We start from the raw sequence: 26,650 nt of genomic DNA on the forward strand, positions 1-26,650 counted from the left end.
AGATCATTACAGCCTGAAATATTAATGCATGGTTGGATGAATCCATGTCTTCATATTGTATATGTTAAATTCTGTGACCCATCTGAATGTCACAGTAAAATTCTGCACTCATCAGACCAGGCAACATGATTCTGATCTTTTATTATTCAGTTTGGGGGAGTCTACATGAATTTAAGCCTCAGTTTCCTGTTCTTGGCTGACAAGCGTGGCACTCAACGTGATCTTCTGTTGCTGGAGCCCATCTGCTTCAATATTTACAAAAACTTAGCTGTAACATTCGAGTTAGTTTCTTACTATTAGTTCAATGCTATCGGGCCCAATCTCCCCTGACCTCTGACACCAACAAGGCATTTCTATTCATGGAACTGCTGATTACTGGATATTTTCCTTTTTAGACAATTGTCTGAATGCTTGTGTGGGAAAATCCCAGGAGATCAGCAGTTTCTGAATTAATTAGGCCAGCCTGTCTGGCACCAACAACCATTACACATGAAAGTCACTCGAATCACCCGTTTTCTTCATGCGTCATTTGAACGTCAGCAGGTTGTCTACATTCCTAAATGCAATGAGTTGCTGCCATTTAAGTGGCTGATTAGATATTTTTGTCAAAGATTTGAAAATGAGCCTGTAACGGTCCGCTACAACCTCTGGTGTACGTTTTGGAATAACTTTGAGAAAGAGTATTCAAAAAGGGGGAGGACACAGTGAATTTCAAGTATACAGAGATGGGCAGTAACGTGTAATCTGATTACTTTTTTCAAGTAACGAGTAAAGTAGGGGATTACTATTGCAAAACAGTAATTAGATTGCAGTTGCTTTCCCATAAGCATGTTACTAAACCGTGATTTTGTTTGTGAGAGTGTCTCATGACAGTGCCGTACGAGTGTGTGACATCCGTGGCAACAGACGTGTGTAGATCAATGGATAATATGGAGTGCGGGAGAGAGTCCATCCATGCTGCATTTAAAGTTTGGAAGTACTGACATTACTTTGAGTTTGATTCCGTAAAAAGTGACACAAACATTAGCGTCCGCTGTTCACTCAGTGTGGGAAGAAAACTTCTTTCTACAGCAAAAAAATTAAACTTCAAATCTGAGCAAGCACCGAGCAAGCTGCCATGAGAATGTAAAATTCTAAAAGAAACCCCCAAATCCTCTCACTGACATGACCTCTGCAGCACCGGGCAAACCTCCACCTCCTGCCCCACCCCTGCTAAACAGGTGACAATAGCTTTAAGAGCGACAGGACTTAGTGCCACTGAGTCTTTGATTTAATTTATTTATTTTGCTCCGTTTTACTTGCATCTATTTGAAAGAGTGTAAACACAGAACATTATTTTATTCTGTATGCTGGAATATGCAGAAAATAGGTTTAAATGCTAAACAAATGTCTTCAAGTCAGAGAATATTACATATAATTTATTTTTTGCTTGATGCATAAAGTTAAAAGATTAAAACTAATCAAACAAGTTTTAAAAAGAGACTTTTTGAATTTTATATGCAAAAAAACAGAATTGGGTCTATTGCTTGATTACATATTCAGGTTGTGTATCATCTTTTTAATAAATAACTAAGTAATAAAGTAACTAATTACTTTTGGAAATAAGTAATCAGCAAAGTAACAGGATTACTTTTTGGAGAAGTAATCAGTAATTAGTAACTAATTACTTTTTTCAAGTAACTTGACCAACACTGGCAGTGTACACAACTGTTTATATTCGGGTTAAGTCAAAGGATTAAAGAAAATTAAAACCTACCAAAATAGTTTGGTTTGCACTGGTTTCAGTAAATGAAGATAAAAGTAAAATAAAAAAATTAGGTGAAAGCTTGGCAGAGACCACCTAAAATTTTAATGAAATATTTGAAATATTTACAGTGAGGAAACAGGATGCAATATCAATGACAATTTTAATGACACTGTAAAAGCACTCATTTTAGTAAGCATGGTTAAGCACGTCTTCATGAGATCGGCTTTCTGATACTTTTTAATCCTTTTGTCTGAACTTGGTGTGTTTTAAAGTAACAAACAGCTTTGAGTTTTTCATCGTAGTGATTCAAGTTTACGTTTTGTTTTAAGTGCACTTCATTTTTATTTTCCTTGTTCATACAAAACATGCCAGGGGTTATCAAAATGTTTTTATTTCCCTCCTTTGTACAACTTGAAGATGTCACGTCAAACTTTGATATAATAAATAAGAAGTCATATAAAACTGCCAGAGAGGTTTTCAAACATGGCCAACCTCTAATCAAAACCACACAGAGACAGAAATTATCAAACATTCTCCTACATTAAGAGCAAAAAGCACAAGTGGGGATTTAAGTGGACAACCAACAAAGATACTCACAAACTAATGTATGTTTTTCATCAGTATAATTTGCATATTGACACATTTACATAAACACACAGAAAATATTGCCGTGTTGTTTGAATCGAGAAGGGGCTAGAAGGTTTGTAGAGGGAGCTTTTAATTTCTCAAAAATAAACCCTCCTTTTACTTTTACAGTACAGAGATGGCAAAGTTGAGGTAAAATTATTTTTTTTGTCATATAAAGGAGTTTCAAAAGCTGATGGGTGTTTTTCAGTGTCCACCATAATATGACTTTATAACCACAAAGATGGCTTAAAAATAAATCTAGTTCCAAATCAGCTGACTACATTTAAAAACACAACAACACACTCACACACACACACACCAAGCTTCAAAACTCAAATGGACACATTTTCTACAGAGTTCTAGTTTCTCCTCCACTCTGTCAGTTTTCCGCCTAATGCAGCTGTGGTCCCTCCTCACATCTCAGTGGGACCTTTCATGCTGGAGTCCTTTGCCGAAACCGGTGATGCCACCATGGGAAGGATGCACTGCGACGGCTCACAGTAACTGTTCAAACCAGGAGGACCAGGAGGTCCAGGAACACCAGCTGTACCAGCAACCCCACGAGGTCCCCTCTCTCCGTCACGACCGTCTCTGCCATAAGCTGGTCGACCAGGATTGCCTGCAAACAGAATGACAGAGGATCAGAAGTTAAACATCCACGTTTTTCTGTAATCATCCTATAGACTACATTGATGCAGCCCCTGGACCTGACTTTTTACACTGCACTGTGATATTGCTATGCCCACCTTCTTTCTATGACTGGTTGTCAATAAATTCACTCTATTTTACAAGATTGTGGGTGATACACTGATTTAGTTTAGTTGTGTTTACTAAGCACTAATTTACAAATTTTTGCAATACAGTCCAGGAAGATTATCCATAAACCTTCAGTTAGTATGTCAAATGTAATGATTGCACAAGAGCAGTGCAAAGAAAAACACAAAATATGAGGAAATATAAATATATTCAAAAGTTTCCCATGTTCAGTTTGCATAGAATATCTGCCTTTGTCAACTATGTGGAAAACCTTAGGCCAAGTATCTAACCCAGTAGTAGTCAAGTGCTGTGAATTTTTGCAGCTTCTCATTACACTTAAAATGTGTCATGTTTGGCACTGCTGGCATTAAAACTCATGTATCAGATGAATATCAACAAGTTACTAGGCCCTGGGTATCTAGAAAGTTCTAAACATGATGTGTTAAAGCAGTTCTGTAATAATTAACATCATTATTTGCAGAGTAAAGTACACGACTACAAAAATGAAATGAACAATTTTTAATCACTATAGCAATCAAGTCAGTTAAACTTGTGGGATATTGATCTGGTCAGTTTAGCAGCAGAGGGGGTTGTCTGTCAATAAGCTTCAGCTGCTTTTGTGTTTGTGAAATTAACAACAGGGGAACTAGAGGGGCAACAATGAAACAACCACCAAAACAGGAATGGTTTTGAAGGTGCAGGACACTGGCATTTTTTTTCTTCACTTGTTTTGCATACAACTAGGGGCACTGTCACTACTGCTAATAGAGCCCAGTTGGCATTTGGCATACACTACCAGATTTGGCAGATCTGCTGATGTCCTGTGTTTTTCACAGATAAGAGTAGGTTCACGCTGAGCACACGTGAGAGAGAGGAAAGGATCTGGAGAAGGTGTGGAAAACATTATTCTCCCTGTAACATCATTCAGCATGGTTTGGTCTGAAAAGGCACACACACCCTATAGAGGCTAGGCAACAGCACCCTTGGACCAACTGTCGGACCCTATGCTGGTGCAGTGGGTCCTGAGTTCCTCCTGATGTATGACAATGCCCAACCTCATCTGACAAAACTCTGCAGGAAATTTCTGGAGAATGAACAAATTGATGCCATTGATTGACTACATGCTCACCTGACCTAAAGCCAATAGAACATCTTTGGGACGCCATGTTTCGATCCATCTGACACCACAATGTTATATATAGAATGTTGGACTCGTTCCCGGTGGGTGATGGGCTCCGCCAGGGCTGCCCTTTGTCACTGGTTCTGTTCATAATTTTTATGGACAGGATTTCTAGGCGCAGCCAAGTGGCAGAGGGCTTTCATTTTGGTGGCCTCAGAATCTCATCTCTGCTTTTTGCGGATGATGTGGTTCTGTTGGCTTCATCGGGTGGGGAACTCCAGCTTGGACTGGAACGGTTCGCAGCCGAGTGTGAAGCAGCGGGAATGAGGATCAGCACCTCCAAATCTGAGGCCATGGTTCTCAGCCGGAAAAGGGTGGCGTGCCCACTCTGGGTCGGGGATGAGTTCCTGCCCCAAGTGGAGGAGTTCAAGTATCTCAGGGTCTTGTTCGCGAGTGATGGGAGAAGGGAACCGGAGATCGAAAGACGGATTGGGGCTGCAGCTGCAGTAATGCGGACGCTGCACCGGTCCGTCGTGGTGAAGAGGGAGCTGAGTGTAAAAGCAAAGCTCTCAATTTACCGGTCGATCTACGTCCCTACCCTCACCTATGGCCACGAGCTGTGGGTAGTGACCGAAAGAACGAGATCGCGGATACAAGCGGCAGAAATGAGCTTCCTCCGAAGGGTGGCTGGCCTCTCCCTTAGAGATAGGGTGAGAAGTTCGGCCATCTGGGAGGGGCTCAGAGTAGAGCCGCTGCTGCTCCACATCGAAAGGAGCCAACTGAGGTGGTTCGGGCATCTGACAAGGATGCCTCCTGGGCGCCTCCTGGGTGAGGTGTTCCAGGAGGCCCCGGGGCAGACCCAGGACACGCTGGAGAAATTATATCTCTCGGCTGGCCTGGGATAGCTGGAGGAGGTGGCTGGGGAGAGGGAGGTCTGGGCCTCTCAGCTTAGGCTGCTGCCCCCGCGACCCGGCCTCGGATAAAGCGGATGAAGATGGATGGATGGATGGATTTTTTCCCCATTAAGATCTGATGTGTTTTCAAAGTCTTCCTTTGAACAGTTGTTTTGAGAAGTGTACTTATTCTCCTAAATATAAACTATTTAACTGTCAAAGTGATACTGTTTTTTATTTAATGTGCACCCTTTCTTTGAATTGCAGAGCTTTCCATGCCTCTAATTAAAAAACATTTTTTACAATGACTGAATGCAGCATTCACGGTGTTAAATGCAGCATTCACGGGACAGGGTGGAGCAACAGTTTGACAACCCTCGGAGTATGTGGCAGGGACTAAACACGATCACAGACTTTAGAGGGAAAACCAGCACACCGCAGACCACGGCCTCTCTGTGTGAGGATCTAAACGTATTCTACGCTAGATTCGACACAGCGAACACCATGAGACCGGACAGTGTGCGCACCGCGGATGACGTCAGTGCGCACACTGTGTCTGAGGAGGATGTGCGGAGGTGCTTCAGGAAGGTGAACGCACGCAAAGCTACTGGTCCGGACGGGATTCCCAGCCGCGTCCTCAAGTCATGCGCGGCTCAGCTGGCTGGAGTGTTCACGTACATCTTCAACCTTTCCCTTTCTCTGTCTGTAGTCCCAGCCTGCTTCAAAATGGCCACCATCGTCCCTGTACCCAAATCCTCCACCATCTCCTCACTGAACGACTGGCGACCTGTAGCCCTGACCCCCATCGTAAGCAAATGCTTCGAGAAGCTGGTCAGGGACTTCATCTGCTCTGCACTACCCGACTCACTGGACCCTCTACAGTTCGCATACCACCACAACAGGTCCACTGATGATGCCATAGCCCTGACACTACATACTGCCCTGTCACACCTGGAGAAGAGAGACACGTATGTGAGAATGCTGTTTGTAGATTACAGCTCAGCATTCAATACCATCGTTCCCTCGAAGCTGGACAGGAAACTGCAGGATCTAGGACTGAGCAGCTCCCTCTGCAGCTGGATCCTTAGCTTCCTGTCTGACAGACGCCAAGTGGTCAGACTGGGCAGCATCACCTCATCCCCCGTCACACTGAACACTGGTGCTCCACAGGGGTGTGTACTGAGCCCTCTCCTATACTCACTCTACACCTACGACTGCACAGCCACTAACAACTCCAACATCATTGTGAAGTTTGCGGACGACACTAAAGTGGTGGGTCTTATCACCAATGGTGATGAGACGGCTTACAGGGAGGAGGTCAGCGCCCTGACCCACTGGTGTCAAGACAACCATCTCACCCTCAACGTCGCAAAGACAAAGGAGTTGATAGTGGACTTCCGGAGGTGCAGAGAAGTACACACCCCCATCACCATCAACGGCGCTGCTGTGGAGAGAGTGAGCAGCTTCCGGTTCCTTGGCGTACACCTGGCTGAGGATCTTACGTGGTCAGTTTTGTGTGTTTTGTTTGTGGTCAGTACACACAAACAAAACAGTGAAGAAGGCGCAGCAGCGCCTCTTCTTTCTCAGGAGACTGAAAAGATTCGGCATGAGCCCGCGCATCCTCAGGACCTTCTATCACTGTGCCATTGAGAGCATCCTCACTGGATGCATCACCACCTGGTATGGCAACAGCACCGCCTACAACTGCAAAGCTCTCCAGCGAGTAGTGCGGTGCTCTGAACGGATAATTGGAGGTAAGCTTCCCTCCCTCCAAGACATCTACAGGAAGCGCTGCCTGAGGAAAGCGGGGAGGATCATCAAGGACTCCAGTCACCCCAGCCATAAACTGTTCAGACTACTTCCATCAGGAAGGAGGTTCTGCAGCATCCGGTCCTGTACCAGCAGACTGAGAGACAGCTTTTTCCATCAGGCCATCAGACTGGTGAACACTTCATAGACACCTCAGCTTCACTACTGGAACTTTAACATTATGCACTCCATACTGTACAGTAATGCCACTGTTTTGCACGTCTCACTCTGTATATTTTATTTTATTTATTTTATATATTTTATTTATTGTTTACTCTATTTAATTTGTAAAATATGTGTACACACACACACACACACACACACACACACACACACACACACACACACACACACACACACACACACACACGTAGAAAAATATTTAGTATATACATCCAGAAATGCATATACTATTATATATTGTACATATATTTATTAGTTTCAGATGTAGCCATTCTTGTATTTTGCTTGTTTACATTATTGTATTTTGCACAACTCTGTTGCTTGTGAAGCTCGCACACAAGAATTTCACTCACATGTGCTGTACCAATGTACCTGCACATGTGATGTGACAATAAAAGTGATTTGATTTGATTTGATTTGAAAATTATAATATTATTAACCTATAAGACTTTATGCACTCGGGAGGACAGAAAGGGATATTTTTGCTGTTAATTAATATAAAAGGCTTTGTGTAATTGAGCTCAGATCTGGGGGTTTTTTGTCCAGCATTATTGTTCATCCAAACGGCATTTTTCTTTTGGACAATATTACATAATCTTCACTACCTGATGCTTGACTGAGACATTTAGTTCATTTATTCTATGTACAGCTATCTTGTCAATTACCTGGTAAACCAGGTGCACCTGGTTCTCCTTTGGGTCCTCTCGTTATGGGTCCCCTGTCCCCTTTATCACCCTGGTCACCTGTGGGGAGGGAAAGTAATTATCACCAATGGGAAACACATAATTAAAGTTACTATATTTAGCTGTGTTTAGCATGAGGTTCAAACTCAGGCTTCACACCACAGCTGGTCCCTCATTCAGATGATTTGTCCCTGAGGAGCTACGGGTCAAAACAACATGAATATAAATGACTGTCAGTTAATTTCGATAATCCCACAGGCTTGCAGCTTACACATGAGTCATTTGCTTTTATTTTTCTGATTCAGTAATAGTAATCCTCCTGATAAGCTCCAGATTTCCTCTGTCTAAATTACAAATACATCATAGCTGTGTATCTCAATACTAGAGTTAAGCATGAAAGATTTATTTTTAATTTTGAGTTTGCATGTGATTCCATGTTTGGTTTAACCTTGCCTGTTTTCATATATATGCACCTGAAATGCACACCTCTGCCAGTGGTTTCCCATTATTTTTGAACTGATCTACAGATGGCAGTAATGCACCAAGAAACTCAGTGATGCACCAAAAAAAGGCAGAGAATAAGAAATGTGCTATTATATGCTTGTTAGCAGTGACTTATCACCAACTTAAGTCAGACAGTTTTGCGGTCTTTGTGCTCACTGGACTTGCACATTAGGGGTTGCGCTACTCCAACAATCTTCAACTGCCAAGATAAAGCTCACCCTTAGGTCCTTTGATTCCCATCAGTCCAGGTGGCCCTTTCAGACCAGGCAGACCTCTTGATCCGGTGTGACCTGGGAAACCATTCTCTCCTGTGGGGCCTGGAGGTCCAGGTGGGCCTGGAGGACCGGGCATCCCACCAATACCTGACTCAGGCCTGGTCAAGCTAGCTGCTAGCTGGGCAAACTGATCTGTGGCACAGGAGAATTTTATTTTTTAATTTTCTGTGTTAATCGGTGGATATATAGATGTAAAATAACAAACATTTTGTGTTTGCCACAGATTGGTTTGAAAAGCTCTTTTATCCAAATGACTGTAAAGCACACTGTCTTCAGTAACTACACCTAGTGGTAACCAGCCGATAGAACGCTTACCTTGCATTACCCTCATGCAGACTTGTTTGATGTGTGTATCTGTTGGTGATTTTCCCTGAACAAACAGATCGTTGATAGTGATGAGTGATGGTTACTGAGGAAATTCTGGTGTTCTCAAGGTGTTTCTTGAGAAGATTGGATATTTATAGTCTCATTAAACATTCTGCAAAAATACTGAACAAGTATTTTTTAATTGAATACTAATAATAAACACTGGATGTATCATATTCCCTTTCTCCAACAATCCATTTATTGAAAATTCAAAATAACAAGCATTGTATTTCACTTGAGCGAACATGCTGTTCAATAATCGACCATGATTCAACAGAGAGTTGTAACAGAACAGTACAGAGATAAAAATTTCTCACCGCTGGTCCCTGTATTCCCGGCAGGCCAGGCACCCCCATGTCCCCCTGCATGCCACGGGGTCCTGGTTGGCCCAACTTGCCCTCTTTACCTGGCAGTCCTCGGCTGCCCTCGGGTCCTTTATTTCCCGTCTCTCCTGGTGGGCCTGACTACAAAAAATAGCACCAAACAGATGACTTCAACAGAAAAAAGGGAAGAGAAGTGGGAATCTGTGGAGTAAGATGGAAAACACTGGACAGAATAATACAATAATACATTTTGATCAATCTAAAAAATTAGGTGGGTTCTCATTTTTAAGAACATATAAACCATAATCGTCAGCGAATATTTCACTTTATGCGTAAGGAAGCTAGCATATATGAAAGTTTACCTTTTTGAACTAAGTTATGGGAAAAAAAATCTCCAATATTTAAGGATAGGATACACTTGGTTAGATGAACATACCGATCCTTTCTCTCCAGATTCTCCTGGTTCACCCTGAAAAAAAGAAAGCAGGCGTAAATAACTACATGCATGCAGAAACATCCGAAGATATTTCTACCAGATACGTATCATATTTTATTATTCTGCAAAGCTGTGTCACTTTGTCACAAAGGAGTATTTCCCACAACAGATTTTGCAAACTCAAGTGATTCTTGACACTGTTAACAACTACATCCTTCTTAATGGCATCACTGCGAGCATGTCTGTTTTCCCACTTCTTGGTACTTTCAGTAGTTGATAACTCACCACATCTCCTCTCTCTCCTGCTGTTCCCTCAGCTCCTGGAAGTCCCTAAAAATATTAAAATGTGCAGATTTTTAGCTCAAATCCCACTCTGTGATTTGTCTAATAATAATGATAATGATATTACAGTTTAATAAATAAATAAAAATACCTGGTCTCCCTTTGGACCATCAAGACCGACTGCACCCTGAGAAAAACAAAAAAGCAAGATAATTATTTTTGGGAGTTTGATAGTATTAACTGGAAATAAATAAATTTAGTGCACCAATACCCACAATAATCCAATTTGCTAATCTAGATCTGATCCAGACTTCATTTATCTGATTGAAGCTGCCTGAGTCAAAAAAAGATATGACTTTAAATGGACCTGCATTAGGACAGTGTGGGATATTGGATCAATTATTTATTAGTCTAAGGAGCTTGGAAAGAAAAGCGTCTGGACTTTTTGTCTGTATCAGTTATTTATTATTTTTACAATTTTCGATGAATTTTTAACTCATTCACTGCCAGCCATTGGCAGTGAATGAGTTAAACCCATTGACTCATTCACTGCAATTGACGGCTATAGACGTCAATGGCAGTGAATGAGTTAATAGAATTGTCATTTTAGTGTGGTGATCACACACAGCAGTAACCCATTCTGACAAATGTATTTGGAAAGCTAATCTGAAGCCATCTATCAGTTGTATGTGCAGTATTTCCTGACTGGGGCCTGATACTGGTCATCTGCAGAGTCACAACAACACTCCATCAGCCTTTTTTCAACTCAGGGGTAAAAACACACAATTGTTCCTGCTATAAAATTTTATACAAAACTTCATCCAATTCACCTACTTAGTTCCAGTTACACCAGAAAGCCTGCAAACAATAGAATTAAGGATTTGTCTGGGAAGGTTCTCAGTGATCCAGGTCATCATAGTCTAAGGAGCTTGGAAAGAAACGTGTCTGGACTTCTTTAGGTTTCTGTGGAGACGTTTCACCTCACATCGGAGAAGCTTCTTCAGTTCTAAGAGCAATTGGTGGAGAGTCCCAGATTTTAAGCCCTATGGGAGTGTCCCCCAAGAGGGTCATGGACCCCCTATTGATCCCCTACCTAATCACACGAGCCAAGGTGTGAAAATGGGTGTGGGTCACAATCAGCCAAGGTTTCGGGGGGTTAATACACACTGTAAACATTTGCTATGTTTTAACTTCGTATATTCTCCGCACACCCTCCACCCCACCCCCGCAAGTGATCAGCTGATCTGACTTTCTCTCTGCTCTGCAGGTCTGAACACGAACTGAGCAGAGTGAAAATGTCTTGTTGGGTTTGCACCCACCTTTAAAGAGGATCATTTATATCTGTTTGCTTCTTTTGATATCAGCAGATCTCAACCATATCCCCACACAAATTCAATTCCCATATTGTTCAACAAAAATAACATTAGTGTGCAACTTAATAAGTAGAGTGAGGTAGTGCTGTGAGCCACGGTACATGTGACTACTTATTTTGGACTGTTGCATTCACATGACTTCGGTTTAAATCAGATCTGTTTTTATCTTGTTTCATTTTGTGTCTCTTACCCTGTCTCCTTTCTGACCACGGAAACCAGCAGGGCCAGGGAGTCCGGGTAGGCCTGGATTTCCTTTGCTCCCCTATTTTTTTTTTTTAAAAATAGCCACACACAGACATAACCTCCTCTTAACATATAATACACACATTCAAAATCACAACACAGAACACACTGTGTGAAGCCTAGAGCAGGTACCATACCACCCCCAACTTAATCTAACCATATCTACAAGGGAAAAAAAACATTTCCAGCTTTACATCATTCTGAACCACAGGCTGGACCCACCAGCACCCCAAGCATCCACCCTCCCTTGGATGTGTTAGGGTTTCAAGGGATAACATGTGGGGATGTGGGCATTCCTGGGGAACAGAGATTTCTTTCAGGGTTTCTCGGGTTATTTTCCTGTCCTGAATCCCCCCTGAGCTGCAGAAAAAATAAAAGTCTGTAACACAAGAGACCATTCATGCCCACTCACCAGTGGATTAGAGACTTAACTGCAGGGACAGGCGTTCATAAAGACGTTCAGCTCTTTATTAAAAGCACAAAAACATGACTCTGCTTTCCTGCAATGAATATCTGAGCAGATACAAGGTTTTTCTTTACCAGATTATTCTCGTGTCGAATAATACTTTCAGGATGGATTGTATTTATGAACACTGTGTCTGCTTGGCTTTCAGTTTCGAGGCGCTCATTTCTTACTGATTTTTGCTCTCCCAGTGACAAGCGAAAAAGACCAGCGTGTACTTTTCTCAAGGCCCATCAGACCTTGGAAATTATTGCGTTCTACTTTTTAATTTTTTTTGCTTGTTTGAAGTTATCGTTATCTGAACATTTCCTCTCTGTACAGCGTCTCCTGTTTCTTTTCCCACAACAGCACTATCATAATCCTGTTGTTTTTCACTCAGGCGGACTCGGTTCTAACAAAAAGCATTGCTTTTAACCCAGATTTGTTGATCTGTCTGTCTGCCAGCAGGAGATCTCAGGAACTGTGCATTTATATGACTGTAAAAAGAAACAATTAAATACAACTTTTCTACCCTTTCATGATCTAAATCAGAGTTTTCTTTTATTTTCCCACTAATTAATTAACATAAATAAATTCTTCTGTAGACATTCTATGGAACACCAGGACTGCCATAATGAATTAATTAAATACACCATTAAATAATTAATTAAATGTGGCAATAATTAATTAAAATTGGAATTAATTAATTAAATAGTTATGACACATGTAATTAATTAATTATTGACACATTTAATTAATTATTTATGTATTTCACATTTTAATTAATTATTGACACATTTAATTAATTATTTAATGATATATTTATTTATTTCATTTTGGCAGTCCTGGCGCCTGGCTCTCATCATGAAATAATTTTATCTGTCAGCCTCACCCATCAAACTCAGGAGGCGGGGTTAACGCTGCCCATGCAGCTTCTCTAACATTTGATTGGTTGCCGTGCAAAGTAAGTCAAAACAGGTCGATCCTAGATAATCGATTGCTTGTGTAGACTTGGGGCAGCCAGGTATCCCAGAATGCAGATCAAATCACAGGCAGCAATGGTGGTGGTGTAGTTTTAAAATACCCCGTTTTTCTGTCACCAGCTACACTTTTAACAGTGTTTTAGCCGCGAATGTCGCGCCGTATGTCTGGTCAGGTTGTCAACATAGAATATGTTTGCAAAAGTGCTCAGATGTTTTCAGAGATTTCACTAGCTCTGCTAACAATTAGCATACAGAGTGCACCGAGGGGGTTACGTTAACCAGTTTGTTTACATATTCCACTCTCCGTGTTCCACATGTTGCATTCGCAGATTCTCATTTTCACCGAACGATTGTCTCTTTCCGCCTGGTCTTGTGTCTCTGTGCTTCTGTAACATAAAGAACGAGCTGACATTTTTCTCACGAAACCAGCGATCAGCTCAACAGACCCTCAGTTTACCTGCATGCATCCTCCTCCTCATCTGTCAGCTGTTTAACACCTGCTGCTAATTCAAGAAACACGCCTACGTTACCTGGTGATAGTCACAGTTTAATTGGGCAGCCGGTGCTCGATATAAAGCAATGTCAGCGCATTTTTCTGCACAAGATAAGTAAATATAGTGTTTTCCCCGAGCGCAGAGCTGCTGGAGCTTGTTTCCTTACAGAGCACTTTATAGGCAAACAGCTTCATCAGCGGCTGATGTCCAATCACCGGCACACAGCTTTCAAACCTCAGCTGAGTTTTAGCTCTCAGTGGTTAAACGCTGGACTTCATTCACTCAGGTTCTGTCTGTCGGGTCACGTTTACTTCGCTGTTTTATTTACAACTGAGCAAATCGGTTTGGCTGAGGTTAAAGTTACGTTTCATAACTGCATAGTTTCACAGACGTTTAATGGTTCACTGGCACATGTGTTAGACTGAACTATCATCTAAATATCATCTGTTTTTTAATAGTTATTCAACTGTATTCTAAGCACCAGCTGTCTGTTAGAATGTGATTTTTTTTCTCTCTCTGTTGGCAGAGGTATAAAAATGCGCAGGAAAATCTGACGTGCATGGCGAACTTCACCGACGATATTTAGGGAGGAATAAACACACATCAAACATAAATGAACCATTTGCCTGTCTCCATAATTGAGAGCATTTTCTCTTCTTATCTCAACACTCTCTCTCTCTCTCTCTTTTTTTTTTTATTTTTTTTTTTGCTTTTTCGGTCATGTTATGTTTACCTGTCAAAGGCTTGTTACAAACTATGAAACACATCGTGCAGACTTCTGGATGTTAGAAGAAAACTAATACTGCTCATGAATGAGACTAAAGGCAGGAAGGTGTCCTTTAAAACTAAACATATTAATAGGACCTCCCTATTTATATCATAGTTTATGATATAGCACGTGTATTTCAGTAATAGCTGAGGCCACTATACGTGCTGGCCTCATATCAAATGTGAAGGCAGACTGAGTCTATGTTTGACGTTTTTTATATCTAATCTTCCTTTTCAAACATTTAAACAGTCTGCAGCTGAGGGAATACAAACTCAAATTGTCGGAACAGGTTTGCTCGTTTCTTGGATTCATTTGGTGATTTATTAAATCTATAACTGTAATTCTAATCTGCTGCTGAGTCTCTTACACTTTTCTTTATGCTGTATATTTTCACGTCTCTGGAATAGTTGGACTTAATTAAATAAAAAGGAGATTGTCCTAAAGGCCTTGAGGTCGAGAGGAGGGTTTCTTTTATCTGCCGCGTCCAGCGTTGTCCATGACATCAGCTGTTTTCCGGCTGTGTTGGGATCGTATGGAGAACGCGGGAGCGCGCAGGTAGCAATCACATCAACAGCACTAGTGCGTGCTGCGGAGATAGTCAGGTGGGAAACTTTGTGTTAACTCATGGAGCTGAGAATATCGTGGATATCGTGGACATGCTGACCTCGCTGCGTGGTGTACAGAGCGAGGTCAGCATGATTAATATTCACAATAAAAATATTAGCCGAACATCATGAAGTCTGTATGTGTTTCATAGTGTCGAACAACCTTTGTACAGTTAAAGCCAGCAGTTACTACATGACAGAAACACCAACGTTATCTCTTTTATGTGTTTATACACAGGTCACGCTGATTACTGAACAAAAACCCAAAGATCAGATGTTAAACAGATTTATTTGCTCTCTCTCCTCCTTAAACATGTTTTTAATGTTAGTTATAATTCAGAATTGGCGACTGAAACACGTAGGACACATAAGAACATCAGGAAATAAAACATCGATAAATATAACCTCAGTAAAAGAAGTCAGCGGGGGTTACTACAGCTGTGTACCGGGGCCTGCGCTTTGTCGGTGGGATTGCTTGCGAGGCGAGCGGGTCTATCCCACGCTTTGCCGTGAGACTGGGCAGACATCTCTGAAATCATCGAAACACTTTTGCAAAGAGCCTGTATCTTGACAAACCGACCAGACACATGAAGATTAAACCACTACATTCTCGGCTAAAAAAAATATTAAAACGGTATTTGGTGATACACAAACAGGGTTTTCAAAGCTCAGTTCTGTTAGCTTCCACATGCCGGTTGTTGTGTGCTAGAAACAATGGCCACCAGGCCAAAGCAATGGTTTTGACTCGATCAGCGTTAACCCCGCCCCCTGAGTTTGATGGGTGAGGCTGACAGATAAAATTATTTCATGATGAGAGCCAGGCGCCAGGACTGCCAAAATGAAATAAATAAATATATCATTAAATAATTAATTAAATGTGTCAATAATTAATTAAAATGTGAAATACATAAATAATTAATTAAATGTGTCAATAATTAATTAATTACATGTGTCATAACTATTTATTTAATTAATTAATTCCAATTTTAATTAATTATTGCCACATTTAATTAATTATTTAATGGTGTATTTAATTAATTCATTATGGCAGTCCTGGCATTCCATAACATTCAGCTCAGATCCTTAAATCGTGTTGATGTGTCAGTATATTATGCAATACAGTTAAACTCCAGCATAATAAAAGCATGGATACCTGTTGATGTCCTTTTACCATGTATTATTAAAGCCTTTCCAGTCTATACAACCCTTGTGTTTTCCATCAATATTAGAACCAAAACAATATGTCAGCATACATCTGAAAAAATCTACAGCAAAATGTCTTTATAGAAACCAAAATCTACAAATCTGTTGGAGCTCTTTGGACTGTTTTTTTTTTTCCTGTCTGAATTCACCAACCCAAAGGAGCACTAGCAGGAAGCTAATGTTACAGCTCAGTTTTCATGAAGTCAGACAGTTGCTTTCTTGTGTTCAGTGATGTTCACTAAGAGATAAAATAGTTTTCACTCCAAAAAATCTAGATGAATACCTAGCGCTACAGGCAAAAAAACTATATGTACCATCAAGATTTCTGATGATTTTCCGTTATTGTCACATATATCTCAGATTTCAGACTAAACTAAAAGCCTTTACTTAGAGTGTGACTGTTGCACTGGGAACTACTGTAAATGAATGCAACAAAGATCACGGAAGTTACAGTAAAACCAGGACCTCAGCAAGCAAGCAATATTGATTTTTAGCACATTTCCCAGACAGGACTCTTTGCAGAAAATAAGATCTCAAATAAAATTTTTAAATATCTTACATTTAAGAAGAATCTTACTTGTGTTACTGTGTTAAATTCTTTTTCTCCCATATTTTTTTTCAAAACATAATGTCCCCAAGAGAAAAGACGGCTTTCCCTCAGGTCTTACCCTGGCTCCTGATAATCCCGGGGGCCCATCGGGTCCTCTTTCTCCTTGTCCACCCTAAAACACAGAAGAGCTATGGTCACATCTGGAAATACAGACAGAAGTGAGTCAAAACGCAAGTGAAATAAACAAAAAGAAATGCAGTTTGGTAACTTGTCATGTTTGATATACTGTATGTGATGATATTTTTAGGTCAACTGTCCTGTAGCTATTACAGGGAATCTTTTATATCCTTATCGTTTACAGCTCATTATTTTTATAGTTGAACAAGTCACCGTATATTAACATCCTTATTTATCATATATCCCAGTCGATCCTCTGGGTTTGACTGGGATATTTGATTTTTTTCTAATTGGCTGGCGCTCCTAAAGGTTGTGTGTCTAAGAATATGCTGTCACTCAAATTTGAAGCCTGAGCTTTTGGCTAACAGATGTCCGGGTACACTCTCCTTCTGATTATAAATCTATAAATGCATTTCTTCTCTACATGACTGTTTGCTCTCAATTTCTCATTCAATAAATATCGTTTAATCAAATTTGAGGCAGCGGACTTTGCATCTGTTTGTGTATGTTCTGAATGGAGACCAGCATAGGTGCACTGTTTTCCCTCTCATCTCATTTCTCATCCTGCTGAAGTTACTGTTAAGATAAGATAAGATAACCTTTATTAGTCCCACATGTGGGAAATTAGTTTTGTCACAGCAGAAAGTGGACAGTGCAAAAGTTATATAGCAAAAATTAGAATACAATACAAATGATATACTGTGCACAACTGTACAGAATACAATAGAATGAAATAAAATACTATATAGAGTAGAATAAAATATACAATAGGATAAAAATAGAATACAAATTCTATATACAACTGAGTAAAAATACAACTTTGTCAGAAAAGAATATTGCACTTAGCCTTATTGCACATGTGTGGGTTTGTGTGTGTTTGATCAGCTGCCTTCTATCTCTTTAATCTTACCCTACTGAGGAAGATGAACAGTTACTTACATCATGGAGTTTCCTTTACTCTGCAACAGTTTGCTTCCTCTGTTCATATTGATCAGATTTACAGAGGCTATAATACTAAAGCTTCTAGCATAAAATAACAAGGCTCAAACAATTTCTTTAGACGTGTTTGCACCATGCCCTGCAAGTAGGCCATGTAGGCAAAGCTAACAGGTGACTGCTTCTGGCTGTTGTGTTTTGCCCACAGGAAGGTGGAAGTCAGGACTTAGGTGAGATAAATAGTAGATATTGGGGCATCATGAAGGGCTGGAAGCAAACAGGAGGGGATCTTCTGGTTTACGAAGGGAAAACAACTATTTTGGAGGTTAAAGTGAAAACCAAGTACATGAATTTCAGAGACTTACTGGTCCTCCTCTGAGCCCAATGGGTCCCACCTCTCCTTGATCACCACGTTCACCCTAGTGAACAAGATATCAGACAAGATAATCATCAGAGCTCCAAAAGGCAAGAATTTTTGTCATCTACTCATAGTAAAAGTTATCTGACTAATCCATTAGTTGGTACCTTTAACCCGGTAAGGTACAGTAGTTTAATGTGCTTTTACATGCGTCTATTGAGACTTTTGCGTAACAATTTAATGAACCTGATGCATCTCGCCTTGCTTCAAACTTACTTGTTTCCCTGGAGACCCCATCAAACCAACAACTCCTGGATCGCCTGCGTTACCCTGGTGACACAGAGAGACAAACAGAACATCATTGGCTCATCTTACTGTGGAACTCCTGTCTTTTTGCAAACATAGTTTTGTTTTTCACGAGGTGTTGGTACAGAAGCATTGATCATACCTTTGCACCTCTGTGTCCTTTTTGACCATAAGCTCCCGGCAAACCCTACATGAAGAAAATTGTAATAAGTGAAAATATCTGAGTCAAGAAAAGATGTTAATGAGGAATCAGGCTGTCAGACGTCACTTACAGGAAGTCCCTGTGGGCCAGCATCACCTGGAGCCCCATTTTTTCCTGGAAGACCCTAAAAATAAAAACAATTGAACTGCTAAAGGAGGAGGAACTGTTAAACACCTTTATTGTTATTGTATTATTGTTGCTAAAAGTAATTCCTAAGGAAATGTCTACAGACTTAGACTGAAGGCTAAACTAAAAGCAGTCTTTTGAGAATCTAGACTTCTGTTCATTATTAATTAGATATTAATTAAAACAGTTACCTTGGACCCTGGCAGTCCAGGAATTCCTTCACGACCATCTGGACCAGGAAGGCCCTGTTGGCAAGATAAGAGGGATCTCATTACAAAGCTTATTTCACACATTTAAATCAAAGTTCCACAGTAAGAAAAAGAGGAAGATGTTATATTTGGTAGAGAAGGAATATGTGTAGAGATAAAGCTATTTAAACCCAATACGGTCAGTCATGATAGCTAAACAGCACAATAAGAGCGTTATTGCAATTAAATTCTGAATTCTAGCAAGACAAAGACACAGGAAAACTCGTCCATAGAATACAGGTGGGAAAGGAGGATAACAATATGAATTCAACAGACAATGGTCGGATGGTTTTAGAAGTAGAAAACAACAGAAAAGCAGGTCAGCAAGAAGACATAGAAGAAAAGATTCATTGACTGATTGATTCTAGCATGTATAAGACATATCTGTGCTCACAGGGTCTCCTTTTGGCCCAGGAACTCCTCTGATTCCTGGTGGACCTCGGTCCCCCTATGAAATAACAAACTGCAATTAACTGCAAACAAATTCACATGATGACAGGCCTAAGTTCATTTCATGCTAAGTTCATACTGGGTGATGTATTTCAAGTGGAAACGGAGAGTTAAAAGAAAACTTTGGCTGATGCTAAATTTCTTTTCTTTTTTTTTAATTTGTGATCTTACCAGCACTCCTTTTGGGCCGTTCTCACCAATGGGTCCTCTCTGGCCTGGATCCCCCTAAAAATGGTCAGTTTTCATCAGGATTTTATCCAAGTAACACAAAGGACTGTGCAGAGATAATAGTAAGCTTCCACTCACCGGAGCTCCCTGGATTCCACGAGGGCCTATGTCGCCCGGGTTTCCACGAGGTCCCTGTTTATAGTAACAGAAAAATGGACATAAGTCAAATTAAGTTAATACATTTTTTTTCTATTAAAAGTATACATGATTCACTTTCCAGTGCACGTCTTAGATCATGAAATTACTGCGTTTTGGGTCTTTTAGGCTGTATTGGATAGAGACCGTGTAGAAAGACAGGAAAGTGGGGAAAGACTGCAGCAAAGGGCCGGGGGTTGGACGTGAACCCAGGGCTACTGCTTTCCATCCATATGGCATATGAGTGCCTGTATATCCCACTGAGCTAAATCAACACCATTACTGAGCTTTATTAATAACGATTTTTTGGGGAGAACATGCACTCTCCTCACAGAAACTCAGGGCCTTTTCTCTTGAGGCAGCAGTGCTAACCACTGTGCTGCCCCTTTTCATATAATAGTTTGTAAATACGTCTGTAGCTATGGACTACAATAAGCAACTTGCACAAACTTCCTTAGAGGTATTTTTTTTTTTACATTGGACTGTCCCTTAATATATGCCCTTTTGGCTCAAACTTTACTGTTTACGTTTACAAATACAATCCATGAAACTGTATGCAGTGTGCGTCCTCTCACCCTGTCACCTTTAGAGCCCATTATTCCTGGGAGGCCTCTTGATCCAGCTGGGCCCTAGAATTACTCAGCAGATAGAGGAGTGTTAATATGTTTGACTGCATGGAGCAATTTCTGTATGCATTCAGATTTTTAGGGTCACAAGAGAATGATGAATTAGTTTACTGGTAGTCCTTGAGATCCAACTTCACCAGCCAGTCCCTGTTCACCCTCATCTCCCTGAGAAATGAACGTCCCAGAAATGTCAGGATTTGATATCAATGCTTAATTTTTTCATGTAGTGAAAACTAAGATGTTAGCATAAGGTTACCTTGTGTCCTTGTCTTCCCGGCTCACCTGATTCACCTTTAACCCCTTTGTGACCCTATAAACAGAAACTAAATGTTAGAAGTTATCAACAAAAAGCTAATTAAATATGCTAATAATTGATCAACTTACTTTCATGCCTGGGAGGCCAGAATATCCAGTAATACCTAAGGGGCAGGCATTGGGACACTGGAAAATACAACAGCCTATTTGAGGTCATGGAAACGCCCTCCCACCAGGGGGCTCCACTGACAGCTAAAACAATGCTGTAATCTCACAGTCAAGATAATCAGCTTTTAAGATAAGATAATACTTTATTCTAGATTTGGGAAATTCTTTTATTACAAATGTTACGATAAGAACAATAATAATAATATTTTGAAATTAACAAAGGAATGATAATTTTGCTGCTAATCACATCATTAAGTCTATTCATGTTCTGTTCTTAGTATGTTTCCCTGGTATGTAAGCCAAATGTAAAATTGTGGTTTTACAAACAAATAGTTGCAGGTTTATCTACTTACCAGGTCTTTGCCTTCATAGACAGCCGGAGGCCCCTAGAAAAAAGTGTCTGAGCTTAAATCATCTTATTTTTATTTTCAATACAGACCTCATCTATTCATTAAAATAAATGACCAGATCATTAACCTTTATTATCTTTTTTTCCCTGATGATGTTCATTAGCAGTGTACACAGAAACTGGGATACTTACTCTTGGACCACGAGGACCAGGAAGACCAACTTGACCTCTTCTCCCTCTTGCTCCCTGCAGCAGATAGATGTGTTTTTATTAATCAGTTGTGTAGTCACCAGCAGGACATGTTTTGTGATGATTGTTGACTTTGTTTGTACTGAAGGTATTGGCTCTTTCAAAGATAAAAACTTTTTATTCTACAAAAGCTAAGAAATTGTATTTAGGCAATTTATGATTTATATACTCACTGGGGGTCCTACTTTTCCCAGTTCCCCTGGTAGCCCATCAGAACCAGGAATACCCTGTTAAAAAATACAGCAAAATAGCATAAATTGTTGTAAATGAGCTCTACTTCCACCTGTGCAACACTGAGCAGTTTTTAACAGAAGAACTGATAAATTCTAACAAAAACACACCAAAATATTAGCCACAATAATAATTTAAACGCTCCCATTTGTGGAAATGACATTAACAAGATGATCAGATATTTATCATTTATCAAATGAAGCCTTGCTTCAAAAAACATTGAACATTCAAATTTGTTTTTAGCAGAAGTTAGATCTTTTCACCATACTCTGCCCAAAGAATAATATCGTATAAGAGCCCTGGAACTACAGAACAGCCTGTAAATATGTTACAAAGTAACCAGTAACCACTCAGTTGCTGGTAAACACAAATCGGCAACCACTGATTTGTTTGTTCGTTTGTTTAATGTACATACTTATGCATACCTGAAAAGGACTTAGAAATCAGCAGTGTACTCACATCAAGTCCATCAGGTCCTACGCCCTGTGGGAGAAAAGTCCTAAATTACAATGTGTCAAACTGAGAGTAAGAAATAATTACAAATTTGCAAAGCTTCTGGCTGGCTTTATTAGCTTTAGTCAAATTGTCTCAATGCACTTTTTAAAACTAGGTTGTACAAGATATAATAGGTAATAACTAAAATGAAGAAAGAGGTCAAATTTGCATTGAAAAGAAGGTAATATATATAAAGCAATACATATTTGAATATCTGTACTTACAGGCTCTCCAAGGGGCCCACGTGCTCCAGATTCCCCCTGAAAACCAGCAAGAACAGAAATGTTATTTCACATGAGGACAGAGTACAGTATACTTGCAGATATGTGGTGCTACTCTATACTGTAGTGTGAAAAAACTGATTTAGAGATCTGAGCAACATGACTAACTGAGAAATATGTTGAGACAATAAACTTACTTTTAAGCCTTTTGGGCCCACGAGGCCTGGATCCCCAGGAGGTCCCACAGGTCCCTGTGGACATGAAACAAAGTACATTCAAATCTTGGCATGCAATAATGATATTTTAAATATATATTGCACTCTAGCTGCCATACCATTTTTTTCTTTTCCTATTGTTGTTTGGTTTGATTTCTGTGTGTGTGTGTGTATGTGTGTGTCTCATAGTATAGGACTGAGGTTAGAGAATTTATAGGTGGACTTGGTGGACTTGTGTAAAGAGAAATTGTAACTTTCTGTATCCAATAATATACACTTTACTTTTTCTTATACACTTTACAAAAGCTCTGGAGGTCTCCTGTGATATCAGGCACCAAGACGTTAACAGCAGATCCCTTAAATGCTGGATGTTGGAAGTTGTAGCCTATGTGAATCACATTTGTTTTTCCAGTACATCCCATAGTTGCTCGCTCAGGCTAAAGTCCAGTCAACCCATTGAATTCCCTTATGTTCCTAAGACTATTCTTGGAGAATTGCTCCAATATGTCAGGATGCATTATTATCCTGAAATAGGCCAATGATGTGCTTTGAAGTGATGGGTTTAGATTGCAGTAATGATTAGCTTAGTATCAAAGTAACATTCACATGAAAGACAGGACCTAAGGTACAACTGCAAATTGAGCATTCTGACAGTTCAATGACCATACAACACAGCATGCTGTGATGCCCTTTGTGTCCTGGCAACTTGTCACTTTGCATGCAACAAAGGGTGCTCAAGTAGGGATTGGACAAGGGTTTGCATCACTTAGAAGCCCAGAATAAATAATGAGCTGGCCAAAGCAGGAGACAGATACCACTGATGTCAAAAACTCATCACACTTCATGAAGGCAGCAAAGAGAGGATTACCGGTAGTTAGAGCTATAATGAAAAGATCAGGGGGATGGCACCCTGAGATGAACTGCGAGAAGAGAGTCTGAGATAGCAGACGATAAATAACATTGACAAAAAGAGAACAGAAATGTTAAATATATGTGTAAGCCATTCATGGGATATACAATCAAGATACAAGTTCCTTGGGGATAGCATAAGGGCTCTGATCATAGTGGCACAAGAACCACCAATAAGCACCAAGGCAGAAAGCTATCACAGCCATCAGAAGCCATGTTGCAGGTTGGTCAAAGATGGCACTGAGACAGTCCAGCTCAGAGTAGCAGGAGCCTGGAGACTGACAAGTACCATAGGCTGAAGGAACAGCTAGAAAACATGAGGGATGATTGCTCCAGATTATGACACATGAGACTGAAATAAGTCTGATATCGAGTTGAGGGTTTTTACATTCTTTAGCTCTTCCGCTGACTGCCTTCCTTATTAACAACATTCAAAACACTCCCCACTTGGTCAAAGGCATAGGTTAAGAAATAAAATGTGTCAACACATTCAGTCTGTGACAAAAGGTTCCTTCTGTCTCAAAGCTGAAGGTCAAAATCTCAGCAAATTTCCATTTAGTATTGTATTAAAGTCTATATTCTGCTTCTATAAGTAAAGTTTTAATTAATCACAGAGTGGTTGTGCAGGCTTGCTAAAAAAGAATTCAGTACATATAAAACTCTGAGTCTTTCAGTCTGTTCTCTGTACCACCACCACATAGAGGACAGCAAACACACTGTGACCATTCTGCACCATCTTTCCCAGCGTACAGCCTTCAGTCAGCCATCTCTGGGCAGCTGATTTCCCTGAACTCCTTGAGTAGTGCACAAAAAGACCCCTGTTTCTGTCAGTACGCTATTTGAGACTCAACCCTAAATAAACAGATTGATTTATTCAAGGGACCTTTCTTTTTCCTCTACACTTTTGCTCAGCTGGGGCCAATATAAACTGCTCCTACAGCAGCAGATCTGAATGTCTTAAGTCATGTGGCTCAGATCTTACGGACACTTAATACATTATCGCATTGGAGAATTTAAGACCTACTGGATCAGGTTAGCTGGTGAATTCAGAACTTAATAAAGTCTTTTATTTTGGTTTGGACTATAGAGACCACACCGCGAATGATTAAGCTATAAAACATGACTGCTGGACAAACACTTTACCAGTTTGTGCCTGTGTTGACATGTTGTCTTACTTACATCTGCCCCTGGGATGCCTGGAGCTCCAGGAGTCCCATCTTTGCCATTCTCTCCATCAGGTCCCTGGAAGCAGAAGATTCAGCATTACTGATTTTATTAATCTTAGACTTCTGCATGTGAGAAGAGAAACCAAAAACTGACTCACTGGTGCACCAGTCACTGTAGAGTCTTCTCCTCTGTCGCCCTGAAGACACATGAAGGAGATGATACAATGAAAACTAAATATTCATCATACATATAACTTTATGTTTCATTGTCATTTATAAGGTGATACATAAATGGCTCAATGCAATCATGATACCATCAAATTATTTCATTAAATGTGGATTTAAAAGACTGTCTTAAACTTTTTGAGCCCATAGCAGGCCAGCATCCAAATGAAAAGGCAGACTTTCAGTGCACAATGTATGGCACACTTTAGATTAAGATGATCAACTTTCTCTTTTTCTGTAGGGCAGTTCTTCTGAAAAAGGTCAACGAGCCCTGCATAGATACAACTATACCATGATTTAGACAGAGAGACAGACAGAGCTTTGTTATTGTCGGAGAACATCAGCTGCTGTTTGGTTTCACTGTTCACTGAGCTGATTAATCCTGGAATAAAATTCAGTACAAAAGAAGAACCAAAAAGCAGACTCACATCAATACCGTCCACTCCGGGCACTCCACCTATCCCGGGTGGCCCTGGAGGGCCTCTGGGACCGACTGGGCCTCTCTGTAAAACAAACACAGAAAACATTTTTTACTTTTTTTCCAACTGAAATCCATCTCCAAATACCAAGCAGTGCTGCTGCTGCTGCTAGTGTGAAGGTAAGCTCACACAGAGTCCCATTGTCTGCGTGATGTGAGTGGCTAGGTCACAGAACCAGGTTTCCTATTATTCCACCTAAGTAACCGCATGTGCTCAGATTACTGCTGCCCTCTGGACTTCACTGGTGCCAGTTGCGATCACTGGGATGAACTGACATTAGAAAAACCTAATCAAAAACACTGAAATCATTCATTTAATCATCAATACAGCATGTTAAAGTACAGTAGCCTTAAAGTACCGTGCATTTTGCAGTAACTGCTTTAGGGTAGTTACGTTTCCACCACAGAAAGCTTTTTACATGTCTAAAGTTAGAGCACAGAGTTAAAGAAGAATATTTAACTCATAATGAGATTACTTAAAGTGCTACACAAGTATATGAAACACAGCGGAGTAAAAACTACAGTTAGGAACCGTAAAGTGTGCTCCTTTCTGAGTCGTAAATACCTATCAAATATACCACATCGGCTCTGCCACATGAATGCATAGGACATTAGGACTTTAAAAACGTTTGCAGTTCAGAGAAGAGAAAAAAAATCTACGCTTATCTCTCACCTGAGCGGAGCAAATAAACACAATTTGCAGTAAAAGCACCAAGAAGGATTCCCGACAGATTCGTGGTGGAGCCATGATCTTCCTACGGACCGAGGAAGACACTGAAAGTCCCTTTTTCCAGATCAGATGGGGCTCTCAGGCAGTCCACCTGTCAGCGTCCCCCCTGACTGAAACCCCACCGCCTGTTGGAAGGGGAGGATGTTAGAAAGTCCTGATTATTTCTGAGAGGCTGAGGCCGGCCGGAGGAGGAGGAGGGGTTCCCTGCACACACAGGGTGGGACGTACTTCCCTTTACTTGTAAAGGTTAAGCTGAATGTTTAATACACACACAACTGTTACATTACTGTGGTTCTTATCAGTAAATTGCTACATAAAACATAACAGCATTCTGTAAAGTAAGATGCTTTCATTCCACTTTTAATACCAAAGATTTCGAAACTCAAGGTTTACCTTTTAGTCTTCTGTGGGGCCTTCAACATCAACTTAAGGTCCAACTCTGCTAACAGAAGCCCTAAATGAACTATGGTGGTATAGCTTTAAATGATAGAGGTGGGGGCC

At 40.4% G+C, this 26,650-nt stretch overlaps 1 protein-coding gene across 1 annotated transcript; it reads right to left on the reverse strand.

Annotated features, from left to right (window-relative positions):
- Positions 1 to 1,888: 1,888 nt before the first annotated feature.
- On the reverse strand, positions 1,889 to 26,284 carry col9a1a (collagen, type IX, alpha 1a). Its single transcript, XM_085276024.1, has 32 exons — positions 26,093 to 26,284; positions 25,370 to 25,444; positions 24,875 to 24,913; positions 24,730 to 24,792; positions 22,624 to 22,677; positions 22,430 to 22,465; positions 22,170 to 22,193; positions 21,653 to 21,706; positions 21,423 to 21,476; positions 21,235 to 21,267; positions 20,843 to 20,899; positions 20,715 to 20,768; positions 20,570 to 20,623; positions 20,408 to 20,461; positions 19,776 to 19,829; positions 19,641 to 19,694; positions 19,414 to 19,467; positions 18,963 to 19,016; positions 18,716 to 18,769; positions 18,586 to 18,630; positions 18,414 to 18,467; positions 18,145 to 18,198; positions 16,785 to 16,838; positions 11,568 to 11,639; positions 10,156 to 10,191; positions 10,008 to 10,052; positions 9,723 to 9,755; positions 9,281 to 9,427; positions 8,913 to 8,967; positions 8,541 to 8,729; positions 7,801 to 7,878; positions 1,889 to 2,993 (listed from the first exon to the last, which is right to left on the reverse strand). The coding sequence occupies exons 1-32, from the start codon at positions 26,165 to 26,167 to the stop codon at positions 2,788 to 2,790; spliced, it is 2,064 nt and encodes a 687-aa protein (XP_085132150.1). The 5' UTR covers positions 26,168 to 26,284; the 3' UTR covers positions 1,889 to 2,787.
- Between the last annotated feature and the right edge of the window lie 366 nt (positions 26,285 to 26,650).

The sequence above is a fragment of the Mchenga conophoros genome, linkage group LG6 (assembly GCF_057382185.1).
Source record: "Mchenga conophoros isolate Kocher_MC1m ecotype Shallow Benthic linkage group LG6, M_conophoros_male_GT1.1, whole genome shotgun sequence".
In the NCBI taxonomy this organism is placed as follows: domain Eukaryota; kingdom Metazoa; phylum Chordata; class Actinopteri; order Cichliformes; family Cichlidae; genus Mchenga; species Mchenga conophoros.